Raw genomic sequence first — 15,321 nt, forward strand, 5'->3', positions numbered from 1 at the left:
GGGACCACCCATTAATAAATTATATCACCAAGGCAAAGCACAAACATACTAATCCCACAGCACAAAAGGAATTTTATACTGTACTTTTGCATGTGTTTACAAGCATTCTGTGTGCTTCAATCATTCTTGCCACCATGCTGCATTACAAAAACAAATAAAACTGAGTGTACCTGAATATTCACTCATACGCTGCAGGTATTTTTTAACAGACCATACTAAGTATGGTCTGTCCAAGTTCTTTCTCACTTGCCCACCATGGAAACTCCAGCTGTGGCATGGAGCTACGACAGGAAGTTATAGATTTTAATGTCAGCTTTGGTGAAGATGTAGTGATAAAAGCAGAATGCAAGAACACTTTAGTACTATCTATTTGGAATGCGTAAACAGCCCTCAGGTAGTCAGAGCTAATCTGCAGTCTCCCACAATGTCATTTCGATATTGGCATGTGAAACCTCCAAATTTAATCATTCATTAGGCTTGTGCAAAAAGTAAATTTTAGGTTTGAGCCAAGTAGTGATTTGTTCAAATAATTTTGAATCAACTTTGAATAGCATATATTACATATTATAAAAGAAAATGAGCATATTAGTTCTGACTTGACTAACCTCCACAATACTTAATACAAGAATGGAAACTTGGCATGTGCAAATGTCATTATTCTTGGTTTAAAGAAAGTGGAAGCAACTTTGAATAGTAGCAGGATTTGACTTTTGGTAGAATGCAAGCGATGACCGATAAAATGCATCGCATTTTTAAATTTAGTACACTTAGGGCATATTAGCCAGTATAACAAGCTTTTAAACCTCAAAAATGATGGATTATGTGAGTGTAATATGTTCATTTAACCTTGAAGTGCAGCTTTGTGAGAGTGTGGGCAGCGTTTTTTTTTTTTTTTTTTTTAGTGTAATCATGGTGCAGCACCTCTCCACTGCAGTGAAACCACCTTTACAGAGGGTGTGCAGGTGGACCAATATGCACCAATTCGTTCATTTAAAAAGTTCTTCGAAATTTTCAATGATTCAATTTCTAATCAATTCGAATACTATAATATTCTTCTTAATATTCGAAGTGCTTGAATACTTACGCAGACTTATTATTTATTATTCTTCACACGCCTTTGCCATATCCTCAAAGTATCTTGATGATACAGTGGTCAAACTTGTCGTTAGAGTGCCTACTCGTGCCTGAAGCTTATTGAAGAAGCCCATAGCAGCCTTTTATGATAGATAACAGATGAATGTGGAAAGGTGCACGAACACTGAAGGAGACAGTAAATAATTTCGACTGGTAGTGTGTGCCCGACCATGCATAGCTAGCATAGAGGCTTCAAATCGTGAACGAGTCAGATGTCTTGATCCGGTGTACGATCGCTACAATTCCTCCTAATAACTTGTAATGCTCGGGAGAGAAACATAGCTATGTTACAGAGGTGGTGAAAAATGTGACACTACGTATTACGTCCAGAGTTAGCACACATGTTCTTTTGGCATGTTCTCAGGAAGAGGCGGAGATACGAAGTGATGGAACACGGTCTACCATTCGTCCTTCCCACATGTCCGTTGCCAGGATCTCGTGCATTCGGGGGTATGAGGTTCAATATGTTTCTTTTTTCTGCATGAACATCATTATGCCTTACATGTCATAGTGTTTAACGAAAAGTGCTTTTTTTCTGTTTCTTGATACCTCACCTCTTATCATACAGTGGCAGTATGCATTACTCATGCCATCTACATGTGATGCGCCCAGAACACTTGGTGCCTTATTAGCACCCGAGTTTCACCATTGACGAGTAGTAGCAACCTTAATGGGCACCATAAGGTAATGAAGCTAATGAAGGTATTGGAGACATTAATTGTACTGTTGAACATTGTACTGCTTTAAGTGTATTTGTACAAGCTATGATATAGATCTGAAGAACATGAACTGAACAAGAAGACAACTTGTTTCCAGCAGGCATCAAGTTGTCTTTTTGTTTTGTCTTCACTACATTCTTTACATCTGTGTAATAATTACTACAATACACTTAAAATTAAAATTAACGTCTACTATACCTTTCTTGGCTTTATTACCTGTTGGTTTTCATGATGGATGTGTCAAGCAAAAAAAGTAGTCTTCCCAAATGCCCTTCTTTCATTCATTTACTTACTAGTAATTTATTCTAAAATATTATCACAGTCATTTGTAATATGGGTTACTTGAGTGAGGAGTCATTGCACCTATAGATAATGGTTTTTAATGGTCTTTCAGGGTAGACACATTAGCAAACTGAAAGGCCATAGCTATGGCTTGCTGCTGTAGTTTCTAGCAAGAGCTAGAAGCCTCAAGCTTGCTTTGGCTGTGATGTTTCAGTCTTGTGTTACATTTCTGAGTCAAACTGATTCATATTAACTGGCTGCATGCTACCGCTCACATAAACTTACATAAATTCTCTTTTCTCTATAACCCAATAGTACATACGTGTATACACTATTTATTGTATGCACTTTTGGTGGTTTAGTTTTCTTTGTCCTGTTATCACTCTGGTCACACCAGAGGGCGCCAGTACCCTTGAAAACATGTTTTTTTGTTTATTGTCTCAGCTCCTCCTTTCAAGGAAATGAAACTTGAATTCTCAGGAGCATCCACATTTCACATGATTGATGGCCTGAATATGTCGAGAACGGATGCGAAGACATACTGTGTTCACCCAGTTCGAACACGCACTTTTTTTTTTTTTTTTTTTCAGAAAAGATAGACCCTAAAATTGCATCTGCGATAGATTCGGGTACAACTGAAACTGCCCCACTGCTGCCCATCATCATCGCCATTATGTAGTGGGATCGCTCATTTGTTGCTGGCAACCATAGTATAGCATGTTTGCTTTTTGCTTTCTGCATCGCTGGAACCTTTTTCAATCAGTCCCGTGCTATCATTGTACATTGTACGATCTGTTATCCGTCCCATTTAAGAATGCACTTGGCCGTCATGAAGATGCATCATGTTTGACACAAAATTATCTTTAAACGTAAATTTATTCTGCAGCTAAAGGCATGGAAACAAGAGTACATCCCGTCATTTTCGCATGCCGGAGACGTGCATTCAAGCCTGGCGAATGCTGAAAATGTTAATCTTCTAGCAAAGGTCGCCACAAGTCCACAAGCGTGGAGATTTCCAGATCTTAAAAATGACCTAGCTATGAACAAAAACTTTCACTTTTTGTTCATTTGTGGAAAATCATATGCATGTTAGAAGCATGGCGTATAGTTTATTGCTTTGCCTTTTTTCTTTCTTTTCAGTCAAGAAGATCAAGTGCGCATTGGAATCGGGGCTTGCAGTATTTTTGTTTTTAGGTCATGTAAATCACGTGCACGTTAGAATCTTAGAATATTAGAATATTAGAATTGTATAAATACGGCAAGCGCTTGAAGGCAAAATTGTCTATTTACTTCTCGTCGTAATTCAGGCTCTCTCTCACATTAGCTTCTTCCGTTCTCCAGGCAAGGGCCCCTTGAAGGAATTCCATTCATTGACGACTACATTGCCACTCAAGAACAGGTAAGTAAACTGCTGATAATCTTTGTCGATCCTTTTAAGTCAAAAGCCAACCGCACCAATAACGACAAGCAGGACAGCATTGTGCTTGTATATCAACAGCGAACAGATGTGCAACTAAGTGCTGTAGTGTTTGAACATCAAAACAAAATATTACATAGTGCATTCACGGGAAAAATAAGGTGTTAAATATTTCAAAATGAGTAGCATGACTTGATGCTGTTGAGCAGCAGTTTGTCTAAGCAACTCAACAAGCAGCTGTGTAAAAGGGTGGAAGCAAGCATGCCCCATTGTCTTCTTCTTTTGCTATTACACTCAGGGCCTTATCCTCACCTCAGCTTTTAACTGGGATCCTCACATCTCCTTCATCTGTCAGACTACCGAACGCAAGCTATCATTCTTACGAAGGAACTTGCACAACACTCCACCAAGTGTCAAATTTAATGCCTATAAAACACTCATCAGACCATCATTAGAGTATGCTGACTTAATCTGAAGCCCTCTCCAAAAACATCTAACTGAAAAAAATGAGCGCATACAAAAACTAGCGTCTCGATACATATATTCTGTCTATTCTAGACAATCTGGCGTCTCTGAATTATTAGCGAGAGCAAACCTTGAACCACTTTCAAAACGAAGAACTGTTTCAAAGCTTAAATTAATTTTTCTCCTGTACAACAACCATTTCAAAATTCCGAAGTCACGTTATTTGCATCATCCTTTCTCACATTCATCAAGAACAAACCACAGCAAAACAATTTGACAGCCTTCTAGTCGTGTCAACCTACATAAACATTCGCTCTTTCTCTTAGCAATTTCTCGGTAGAACAAGTTGCCTGATAATGTTGTGCAAAGCAGCACCGTGGAATCCTTTGTTTCTAAAGTACAAGCCATTGATTTTTGTTTATGACTGCCTTATGTAACCACTCCTGCAACGGCCGAGTGAGCCTGCAGTATATTCAAATAAAAGAAAGCTCTGTGTACGCTGTTACCTGTAACAGAATTTTTTTATTCTTTTGCACCTCAGTGTTCTTTGCTGTACTGTGCGTTTCCAGGTGGTGGACTACCTGACCCAGTTTTCAGGCATCCAGCCTGGTGACCTGGATGTGACCATCTCGTCCAAGCATCTCACTACACTTAAGGCTACTTATCGCAAGCTTCGCTACCTCGTGGACGAAGGAGTTATCTTTGTGGGTCACGGCCTCAAGAATGACTTTAGAGTCATCAACCTTGTTGTGAGTACCCTATCATTGTCGGGTCACAAATCTAATGATGCTTTTGTGATCTTCCCTGTGCCTCGCCCCTCTGAGTTCAGTGCACATGTTAGATATTTTTTAGGCTGCTTATTAGTCAGATTACCTGATGTCACTTTTTGGCTTGAAGCAAGGTCAAAGCAAATTACAATTAATAAATATAATTTTCACTATAGCTTAAATAGTAGCAGGATTCGAATTATTGAAGATGCAACCTATTAATATGTGTTCAAATACAATACATTCAAGAATTTAGCATATTTAACATTTAAACCTGTGTAATACATGTTTAAACACCAAAAAAAAAAAAGAAATCAGAGTGCGGGTAGTATGCTAAACCTCGTCGAATGTGGCTTCGCGGTGGTGTGAATTTTTTTGTTTTGTAAAGATGGTTTCACAGCATAGTGGCTCATGCTGCAGTGAAACCACCTTTTCAAGCTGGTTACATGTGCTAAATAGCATATAGTACTTGATCGTTTCTAATACTTTGAAATTGAGGAAATTATTAAGAGGGCCCTCCAACACTTGTTCAAGTATGGAATGGATTCACTAAAATAGCTTATTGCCTCACGAATTCGTTGCAAATATTTTTAGAATTCGTCCAGTACAAGCAGAGTTACAAAGATTTGTCGCATTGCAATCGCATTCTCTCTTCTTTTATCTCAACGAAAGTGCTTCAAGCTAAGCAGGGAGGTATGTCGCGGGCAAAGAAAATACGTCACACGCGCCTTGTGACCTTGAGCACTTTTCTTTTTCTTCACCTTGACTACGTGGCTTCTTCAGTGCGATGGCACGCAGATGCGTAGACAAGCGGCGGCCTTCTGCGGCAATCCCTGCAACGACCGAGCGCCATGTTCAAATCAGCCAATGGCTGATAGAGCAGCTGTGATGAGTGATTTAAGAGCTTATGCTGTCATTTGTCGAGAGAAGAAAAAACAATTTTAGCTGACTTTGAGAATTTATCATAAATTCCAGGCCGTGTGCTGCGCTATAATATTTTGCTCGTATCTTCTTGTGAGCCTCTACTACCGATCGGCATGTTTTATGATCATGCTCAAAAAGTGTTGCAGGACCCCTTTAAATTGTGTCAAAGTGAATTCAAATAGTATAATATGTTTGCTGATAGTATTCGAAGTGCTAAGAACATTCACACAGGGCTACTACTTACTAGTATTTATATGTACCAGTTTATTCATGACTGACAATGCAGTGCAGAAATATTGGGTTCAAGCTTCTATTTCGGTCATCGAACGTTTATGTGTTCATTTCCAGCTCTTCCACAACCAGGTCGGAAACTTGAACTTTATTTTGTCAAACGTAACGGGAGTTTTTTTTTCTGTAATTCTGCAACCTAAAGTCGACCCTCGCAATACAATCGAATATCGAAAATCGAGTTGTTTACATTGGCATCCCTTGCGTCATATCTGTGGCCACATTACATCAGAGCAACTACAGTAAATGTAACTGCTTGAACAGCGTGCTCTTTCATGAAGTGTTGTACTGTAATATTGTTAGCTTTATTCATTTTTTGTGTACGTTTGCTTCTCTTCACAGGTGCCTGCTGACCAAGTGATTGACACTGTGCTTCTTTTTCAACTGCCAAACAAGAGAATGGTATCTCTGCGTTTCCTGGCCTGGCATTTCCTCGGTGAGCCCTGTGAACAGGAGAGAAAGTTTTTGCTGAATTAGGTGCACATTTTCATTATATCATGACTATCTAGGTTGGCAAATTGGCAAGTGCCTATTCTGAACGAGCCCTGCCGCAGTGGTCTTATGGCTAAGGTACTCGGCTGCTGACCCGCAGGTCGCGGGATCGAATCCCGGCTGCAGTGGCTGCATTTCCGATGGAGGCGAAAATAGTGTAGGCACGTGTGCTCAGATTTGGGCGCACGTTAAAGAACCCCAGGTGGTCAAAATTTCCGGAGCCCTCCACTACGGCATCTCTCATAATTATATGGTGGTTTTGGAACGTTAAACTTCACATATCAATCATATTCTGGATGAGAACTTGTGAAAGTAACGGGTGGAAACAAATCCAAGAACATATCTTGTTTTCTTCGTCTGCATTGTTCTTATTTACTGGTTTTAGTTTAATTCTGAATTGGATTTTTTTTTTGAGGTAGTTACACTATGAAGCATGTTTGATCGGGATCTGCTTTGTTTCCATCAGTGTTCTCAAGCTGCTATCCACTTTAGTCCTTTGCAAACCGTAATGCCCTTCTACATACTGTTGGTAATCAATCACCGCTCAAGGTGCACACTGGAAAGCTTACACTCAGTAAAGCATACATATATGTACCGTACTCACAGATTGATGCACAACATCGAAACATTGAGTATAACAAGTACACGCAATTCGTAGTGGCAACTGCATTGTGACGTGAAGAGTCTGCCAGCATTGGCTCCCATGTAGGTCTTCGAGTGGAAATCACACTGATAAATGCAAACTGAGATGGTGAAAATGTGAGTTAGTGCATTGCTTAGCCTAAATTGTCAAGTTTAATTTTGGGAGTGCTGTAAATTTTTCTTCGTACTTCTTCACACATTTGTAAATGGGTATAAAAATGTATGAGTTAAAAAGGGATAAAGCAGCACCTAGACGGAGCAACAGTGTTGTGCTAAAACTACCAAAGGTTACGAAATACATTTGGGATGTTACACTAAGGATCTAGTGTTAGGATTGCAGCACAAAATTGAGGAAAAAAGGTAGTTTGGCATTCATTCTCTTTGCTAGTCATGAAATTCTTCTAGTCAAAAGAATGGAATCATAGTTTTGAAGTGAACCTCTAGCATACTCTGCTGTTGTAGCATCATTCTTTAATGTCTCTTAGACTTTCTAACTCTTGCTTCTCAGGACTGAAAATACAATCCAAGATGCATGACTCCATCGAGGATGCAAAGACAGCACTTCGGCTGTACCGCAAGTACCAGCAGCTTGAGAGGGAAGGGCGGGTCACTGAGTCCTTGAAGGAGATGTACGAGGCCGGCCGCAAGTCCTCGTGGAAGGTTCCCGGAGCAGACGAGGAATGACAGTGCGATCACCTCTGGGCCGCAGTGGAAGGCTGCTGGCCGCCCAATCTGGACGCCCAGTGAGGCCAGTCGAGGGCGGAGCATACAACACTGCAGGTGCCAGTTGAGTTGCCTAACGAGTTGCCCGGAGGTATATTGAGTTGCCCGGAGTTGCCCGGAGGTAGTTGCCTTAAGGTAATGTGGCAGCTCTAGCGCGCATTTTGCTGGCCCTGTACCAGGAGTTTGAGCAACTGCTGTCTCAAGTTATTAGACATAGAACAGAGCAGGAGGAAGGTAACTTTGATTAGTTCCGACAGATCTAATACTGGTGCCACATGGTCACTCTTGATGGGATCTAGACGGACCTGCATGGAAGTTTTTGATCGTGATAGGTTCCTTCACGCAAGGTGCAGAAAGGAGCTAATAACTGTTCGCAAACTTGATTCCAGTTGGGCTTAGTTGTGATCAGCAATGCACCGTGTGGCACCTCTATGAGATCTGTTAGCAGTCGAAAAGTATGGAGATTTGAAATTAACTATCAATGTTTGCACTGCAGAATTTATGTCTGTGAGTATCCAAAAGAAATGATAAATTTCAAGAAGGCTTTAAATTAGCCTGTTTAGTTAGCCAGTTATCTTCAGTTATCTTCTGGCGTAGTGTTTTGCAGTTTTGAAATTGAGTCCATCCAGAGCGTAAGGCAAATGTTCCAGCAGGAGTCTCGTGAATGGCACTTGTTCAGAGGGCTTCGTTACCAAACCTGTAGTGTTATGAATTGGCATTCCAGTTTTCATTATTTGGCATTGCCCTTCTTCAAATTATGCAGGTCAATACCATCTGGTGAATTGGTGTAGCATTCAGTTACACATTTCGGGAATCGATATCATGTCAGTCAATGCTAATTTTGGTATTCCAACTGAGTGAACGTACATGAAGCACTGACCCTCTTCGAATCTCGTCATACCATTAATATTTTCTCAAGTGCCCAAAGTCTATAAATGAAACACTTATAAAACAGAATTGAGTTAGTGGAGTTGTTTAGTGGAAAATTTCACCCTATCCCCTGTTTCCTCAACTGGCGTAATATTTTGTCTGGCAAAAATACACCTTTTCATGTTCCTTAAGTTCCGCCGATTTCATAACTTGAGACAGTTGTGGCTGACACAGTATGTAAGTGGCCAACAATGTGCTATTGCATATGGAAGTGTAATCTGGGCCAGATAGCAGCAAATTCATCATCCTTGCCTGTTGAAGCTGTTCAAGATGGGCTATTCTCAAATGCCCAATAACTTAAGAAAACATGCTTAACTATAAATGTGGTTCCACCTGACCTGTCTTATCGGAGTGCCTGGGAAACTTCAAGACAGTACACAACAGTTAACCTCACGAAATGCCACTGCAAGATGTCAACTATAATTAGCAGTGCCATTCTATGTTTGGGAATGCTGCTGAAGTTTGGTATAGATGTGATTGTGTTGAACGTTTTTATATTTTTCTGTGGCTAAAAGTGAGCACGAGTAGCTGTATTAAAACTGCAGCATTTTTAAAGGCTTTGTCCCATCAATTTGAACACAGATGGTCTTTGCAATTGCAGTTTTTTGTATCTTTGTTAAGCTATCTGTCCATAATGGCTCTGCAACTGGACCTCTGTCTTGTAAGAACAGTAACGTAAGAATGGCAGTACATAAAGTGTACATTAGTACTGGTCAAAATTGAAATGGTTGGTGTGGACAGTTTTCGCACAGCTTAAAAAAAAAAACACAATTCAACTGAGAGGTCATGTGCAACTTAAACATGTCCTGAATTTAGTGTTGGTCGTAGACCTTCACGCCTCTTGTGTCTGCTAGGATATACTATTTTGTGATATGATGTATAGGCATCGGTTAGTGTTATTGGCATGGAGCAATGAAACTGTTCGTTGCTGCCATTGGTATTGTGTTCTGGTTAATCATGTGGAAGATACATCTTACAGACAGCAACTGTAATTTCATGTACTTGAATGATGTGAGTATAGCATAACGTTTGTTCTTTTACTTGGAAACAATGTATTACTTATCAACAAAGATTATAACAATATCAAATCTATCAGATGGGTTGCACTGTGAAAGCTTAACAGGGTCTTTGTACTATCTACTTTGGTTTTATATGTGCTACGCTTGCCACGACACTTACTAACAAACTGAACAGCAAGCCGGTACAGGTGTTGTTGGTTTCGTACATGCTTGCTGTACCATGCCAGCAGTAGAAATTGTGTGTCGTTAAATTCCTCTACTCATCACTGTCTGATCTTTCACATGCCTTACACGCTACCAGCCTAAGCTCATTTGAACAGCTACGAGCAGAACTTTTAACACTGCGCTGATTAACGTTAAGTCCAGTAGTCATGGTAAAGAGCCTTCAGAAAGGTACCCATTATTTCAGGAGGCTCTTGGAGTTATCTGCTCTGGGTAGCTGTTTAATCAGTTCTGCACTGATCTGGCAGCAATATGACTTGGTTTAGTTGGTTGAATTGCCTTTCGAACTGTAGTCTAGTGAAAGTAATATGGCGGGGTAACACTCCTTTCTTTTTTGACTGTGGTATATTCGTTTCTTCTCATGCATCTCAATGTGCACGGATGCCCATTTTGCAGGTTTTTTATGCATTAATCATTTGTGAGTGTGCAATGTTTTAAGGGGAGACGTGGGTCTACTTTTTTTAAATAGGTGGCCGGATGGAACGAAATTTAGTACACTTATTGAGTTTTTCTGTGCATTCCAAATTTCTGAGTAGATTTTTATTAAGCGGCATTAGAACAAAAAGTATACTATTTCACCATTTTGTAGCACAATTCATATGGGGATTTTTGGCATCTTCTTTTCGTCAAACACAATATCAATGTATGCATTCAAATTTCCCAAAAGCTGCTCTTGCTGCTGATGGTATTTGTTTTCTTATCATATTGTTCACCATACTATAATTCTCAATAATCCTAAACTGTTCGAAGCAAGGTTTTTTCCATTATATTTTTGTCTGTTTATATTGCACTCAGAGTTGAATGTAAATAATCAAATTAGCATAATTCACTACACTAGCTTTCTGGCAGTCATGCCATACACTTGGTTACTGTGTTTAACAAATCAAAATTGTCAAAAAGCATTGTTGGAAATGTGCTTTCAGAAATTTCGTATCTTTTATTCTAATGCTGATAATAAAAATATACTTGAATATTCAGAATCTGTAAAAAAAGAAAAGTGATTATGTTCAATTTAATTCAGTTAACTCTACTAATGAAAAAGATTTTTTGAAGACCCACGTCTCTCATAAACTTTTGTGTAATCCTTGCAAGGCCAGTGTGTTGTCCTATGTCTCGTGAGAAACCATAATCATGTAAATAATGCCAAGGAGTGATTTCATAGGCATGCTTGCGAACCTGCATGCTGGGCAACTGTAGAATTCTTGCCTTGAACTTAGTTTCACTGAGGGCCAAGTCATGGAGGAAACCTGTGACTCGCACGAAACTTTTGCCAAATTTTTTCTTCTCTTGAGAACACACTTTGAGCATTGCAGTGAACTTGGTAGTACTTACATGCCACATTGCATAGCCTTGTTATAAACGTATGGTCACCTATTGCTACTGTACATCTTGTACTATGTAACACCAAGAATCCATGATCTGGATAAGCCTATTGAATATTTGATACTGTGCCAATAAGGTGGGATCAACAGTATCAGTATTGTGTGACAATCCAGTATAGAAGGAAAAAAATATGCCACGCACAGTTTAAGAAAAAGTGTTTCTGCCACAGGGTCATGTATGCAGTTTTTACATTGAAGCCATATTTAGCAGAAAAATATCTTCATCAAATAATTCATTACATACATGCACTTGTGACATGTTGATATTGGCAAGAAAGATTTTGGGTTTACCTTGTTGATGTTTGTTGTCGATATTGAGGTCTGAATTTGTTTTAAACTCTTTATATTGGGCTGAAACGGCAACATAAGCATGATCGAGCCTTCTTACTCATTGTTAGCGATTCATAAGATCTTGTATTGCAGCACTATTGTATATTGAGAAATAGGTGCCACATCGAGGTATGTTGAACTTTTCTTACGATCTATCATAATGTTCTAAGTATTGGCTTCACAGTTCAGAGTGCTGGAGTTTTAGCAAAAGTTATTTTGGTGAGGGGAAAGTATTTGTTCGGTGTCGTAGTTTTTATTCACAGATTGATCCTTTCGAAACTGGCAACAAATCTGATCAGGAGTTTGCACAGTGTATAGCATGCTGTGCAGGGGTAGAGATGTTGCGGCTTTTAATGTATAAATCATTTACACACGATACAAAAGACAGTAGATTGAAGGCTTCTATGCATTTTTGTGGCTTCTTGCACTGTTCGTTCTTGCTTCAAAGCAAGCGCAACAGCCTGACAAAGGTGCAGCATCAAAACGTTTCATTTTTCATAGTAAATTTAAGAATACAAAGTCAAGCTGCTCTGTCTTACAGTCATGTAGATTTATTTTATTGCCTTTCTCATTATGTTTTGCACATTAGCAGTTTTTTTTTCTCTTCTAAGAATCTTTTCAACTCACACATGATCATTGGAAGTAATGGAAAGAAAAACATTGGCTAAATTAAGAAAGTTGCCATTTTCTCACAGTTTACAAATTGGCAACAATGTATCCTCCTTTCGCCGTTTTCCGTACATACTGTAGTCTCGATAATCCAAACTTGAGGCCAAAAGATGTTGCCTTGACACACACTCGAGTATGTGGAAGCAAAACCATAAATTTTTGTTTAATTTCTTTCGGTGACGCTTTGACTAGTGTGAATGTGACTTTTCTTTGTCCCTTCGTTTAGTGTTTATTAGTTTATTCCTGACAAAATAAGAAAAAAGGGGAATGATGAAGGCACACTTCTCAAGGTTTTACACCAATCATTGTCATTTCCTGAGCGAATAAGTAGACTGATTTGCTTTGTTGTAATGCACACCCAATCATCACTGCCAGGTAAAAAAAGGGCAACATGCTGTGGTGAGCATTTGCGAGTTTCTGATAGTAAGAAAACGTTACTGACAGTTGGCTCTCCCTTGAGAAATGGAAAATTATTTTATTGATGAGGTAAGTTGTTGCTGCAGAAGACTGTTTATCACTATGACTGCCCATACCAAATGATCATTTCTTAGGAGGCCACTGTAGCCTACCAGTTGTGTCTAAAACTGCCTGTTTAACTTGAAGGAGTGGGCATGAATATACTGCCACTCATATGATAGCATACAGATATGACTACAGAGACTTTAGTAGCCATTATAACTGCATGTTGACATTGCAGGTTTAGCAGGCATACTTGTATCGAATGTTCATACTATTTTTAACAAATATTTTTGAAAAAAGGTGTGCATTAGAATGGAGTGAGTATTGTGCCCTCCTTGAATTCAATATTTTTTTGCTGAACATCTGTTCTTTCTTTTGGTGGGAGGGGGGATGATACACTCAGGTAAATTGCTCATTGTATTGTTGTGTTTTACAATTTTTTGGAAGTTTCTTTATAACGCTTAAAAAAATTTTTGTAATTGCTTCAGGCCTTGTGGTTAATTCTTACTGTGTTCACTTTCTGATCTCAGTGGGCAAGTGTTTACTGTAAATCTGTGATGTTGCATCAATCGTTTATCGATATTATGTACATTCACTGTAATTTTTATGTGCATAATAAAGATGTTCATTATTTTTAATCCCGGTGCTGTTGCATTGGTATGTCCTCTACTTTATCTGCAGTAAAGAGAAACTGGGTTCGGGTTTGCTCGCTTTGTGCAGCCCGGCAAATTGCGTGGGCCATGTTGGTTGGTGAACCAGAGAGCGTGTGCTGACTCCACGTATCTGAGCAAAAATGAAAAAAGAAACATCCATGTAACGCTGCTAGTCTTTTTGAATTACTTCCAATATGCTCAAAGAACTAGAGACGGACAATGGGCAAGAGCATTTTCATCTTGTTCCTGGCTCTCTGATGTTGTCAGTGGCTGTCACTGCATCACGTGTGGGTCGCATCAGAAGTTAACTGTATGTGAGTGCTGACTGCCCATTAAAGATAATAATAATAATAAAAATTAAAAAAAAGGAAAACTGTGTACATTTTGTGTTGGCAGGTTGCTGCGGATTGGAAAGCAACCTACAAGCTTTTTTATGTGAAGCATTTCTTTGCTTATTCACAGCTATTGTATAATGCAAGATCTCTCAAGGTCACCAGTTTTGTTGCCGATACACACCGACAAAACGCTCCGACGCTCCTCCCCACTTATCATCATGCATTTCTTGGATAGGCAGTGAATTTATTCGCTTCACTTGCTGGTTAGCGTGTGTACTTCCGTATGTGCACCTTAGCTACACTGCACTCATGTGAACATTGCGCAAGAAGCCATGTTCATAAATGCTGTGTGCCCACAGTTTATAAGCCTGCCCATTTAAGCTACCTCTACGGATGCACAAATTGCCGACTGTTTCTGCATGAATGCTCAGTAGAACAACAAGCAGCATTTGATTACGCTCAGCATAAAAACTATGCATTATCAAGAGTACAATTTTGTTAAGAAAAATAAAATTGTGTCCTAGTTCTAGGCATGCACATAATGTTTCTAACGATTTACTCTATATTAAAGGACCCTGCAGCACTTTTCAAACATGGTCAAAAAATGCTGCCGATTTGTAGTCGTGGCTCTTTTAAACGCGTGAGCCAGGCATAGAACAGCACGTATCATGGAATTTACAGCTAAACTTCAAGGTGTGCTAGAAATTGCTCGCTGTTCTTTCAACAATAACATAACCAAAATAATTGCATCACATACCCAAATGCACATGGACACAGCCATTGCCTGATTTGAGCATTTTGGGCAGCATAGTTACCACGACCACTGTGCTGTGGTGCAACGTGTGCGCATCTTGTTCTACACCAATGCACTCGTAATCACACTGAAAATAAGCCATGCATTCGAAAGAAAAAGGGGTCAATGTAATGGCATGTACTGGTGTATGCACATAGACTCTTGTCATTCCCCTCACTGCATAGCTTTGAGCACGCACGCTGGGACGGAAGTAGAGAGCGTCTAAAGCCGGTAGCTTAACTATGCAACTCTGCTCATACATGATGAATTACGAAAATTTTTCTGGCAGTCAATTCGTGAGGTGGTATAGTTTGATTGTGATCTCATTCGTTCATTACTTAGAAAAAATGTTGCGGTACCCCTTTGAATACTTTTTGGGGTACATATTTTAGTATATTGAACAATTTTGAGAGAAGTATTTTTGTTATGTAACTTAAGTACATTCCAGAGCATCTCGTATTGAATATTCAAGCCTTTCGCAAGAATTCGCAAGGACAACCCACTTGCTCATGACAGGCACATGCATATTTCCTTTATTCAATGTAACCAAGATATAAAGTTGTATGCATTCAGACTCGTTCAGGTTTGCATACACACAAACTTGTCTAGACCAGTGTCACTTCACATATGAAAGAGACAGAGAGGAGTTAATAAAAGAGGAAGAGATAAAAAGGAT

The 15,321-nt window shown here is 39.4% G+C and overlaps 1 protein-coding gene across 4 annotated transcripts in view; it reads left to right on the top strand.

The window, feature by feature from the left end:
* Positions 1-13,502, top strand: part of PAN2 (PAN2-PAN3 deadenylation complex catalytic subunit PAN2) — a 159,630-nt gene extending 146,128 nt beyond the window's left edge. For 3 of the 4 annotated variants that reach the window (XM_075887506.1, XM_037429814.2, XM_037429815.2), the window contains exons 23-27: positions 1,499-1,584; positions 3,477-3,534; positions 4,587-4,766; positions 6,339-6,432; positions 7,639-13,502. In XM_075887506.1, the coding sequence (XP_075743621.1) occupies positions 1,499-1,584; positions 3,477-3,534; positions 4,587-4,766; positions 6,339-6,432; positions 7,639-7,814 (594 nt within the window). In that variant the 3' untranslated portion in view covers positions 7,815-13,502. Of the gene's footprint in view, positions 1-1,498; positions 1,585-3,476; positions 3,535-4,586; positions 4,767-6,338; positions 6,474-7,638 lie in introns of all 4 variants that reach the window. The other variant, XM_075887507.1, reaches the window with a different exon arrangement.
* Positions 13,503-15,321: the final 1,819 nt, after the last annotated feature.

This window comes from Rhipicephalus microplus, chromosome 1 (genome assembly GCF_043290135.1).
Source record: "Rhipicephalus microplus isolate Deutch F79 chromosome 1, USDA_Rmic, whole genome shotgun sequence".
Lineage (NCBI taxonomy): Eukaryota > Metazoa > Arthropoda > Arachnida > Ixodida > Ixodidae > Rhipicephalus > Rhipicephalus microplus.